The sequence below is a fragment of the Eumetopias jubatus genome, unplaced genomic scaffold (assembly GCF_037043125.1).
Source record: "Eumetopias jubatus isolate StellerSeaLion01/CBP00866 unplaced genomic scaffold, mEumJub1_p1.0 scaffold_9, whole genome shotgun sequence".
NCBI classification, from domain to species: Eukaryota; Metazoa; Chordata; class Mammalia; order Carnivora; family Otariidae; genus Eumetopias; species Eumetopias jubatus.
The window spans coordinates 42,214,033-42,214,974 of NW_028274815.1; the positions used below are offsets into that span (position 1 = coordinate 42,214,033).

Genomic DNA, 942 nt, shown 5'->3' on the forward strand with positions numbered 1-942 from the left:
AGACACAGCTCATCCCAACTATTTCGCAGAAGATATTCCCAATACAACTATCCCTCAACCCTAGGTCATCTTTCAAAACTTCACTAATAATCATTTTTGTAAAATGGAACTTTTCTTTTTTTTAACACAATGACTATATTTATTATTTTATCACTACATTAGAAATGAAAATAAACTGAGAAGTTGCAAATGCATGCCACTTCATAAATATTGTGGAACAAGAGATACATCCACTGTAGAAAGTTAAAAGTGGCTTAACTTTTGGGGATGCAAAGACTACACAAACAAAGGTCATCAATGGTAATATTATTGACCACACCTGCCAGATGGAATGTATGTATCAATGGAAAATTTTAAAAAGGGACCATTGGCTGGGAATACAGGTGGGAAGAAATCAGAAGATGCCTAAAATCTCTACAAACACATAGGTTTATAAAAAACAAGCCCCAAACTAAGACACTTAAGCAATGTTGAAATTTGATGTTGGGAGGAGATCCCCATTTTACGATGTTTGAACACACTCTTTCTCTTGTTGGATAGTTTCCTGTGAAGGGAGAGTATTTTTTTCTTCAGTATTGGTTTTCTTCAGTTTTGACCTGTCAAACTTCTCCACTTCAGACAAGTCTGGCTTATCACTCATCTTGACTAAAAGAAAGACTGATGGCTTGAAGACGGGTGGAAGGCCAACAGTTGGACCAACGCCACTCCACACACAGGACGACGTTAGCCTTCCCGCGCGGAACCCTTAAAATGGAACTTTTCGATCCTTCCCCCACTTAAAAGTTTTAATCAGTAATATTTTATTTTAAAAATCTCCTTTGACTATTTTCTCATTTATCAGAGAAAGAAAATTGGTCCCAGTCTTTTTTGAAGTCTCATCTTCTGCCCCTTTCAAGCTCCTTCTCACATCAGACTCCAATTTTAGAAACTGCCCATTGCACA

At 37.2% G+C, this 942-nt stretch overlaps 1 protein-coding gene across 1 annotated transcript; it reads right to left on the reverse strand.

Moving 5' to 3' along the window:
• Positions 1–383: 383 nt before the first annotated feature.
• On the reverse strand, positions 384–646 carry LOC114223418 (thymosin beta-15A). Its single transcript, XM_028122335.2, has one exon. The coding sequence runs from the start codon at positions 638–640 to the stop codon at positions 503–505; it is 138 nt and encodes a 45-aa protein (XP_027978136.1). The 5' UTR covers positions 641–646; the 3' UTR covers positions 384–502.
• Positions 647–942: the final 296 nt, after the last annotated feature.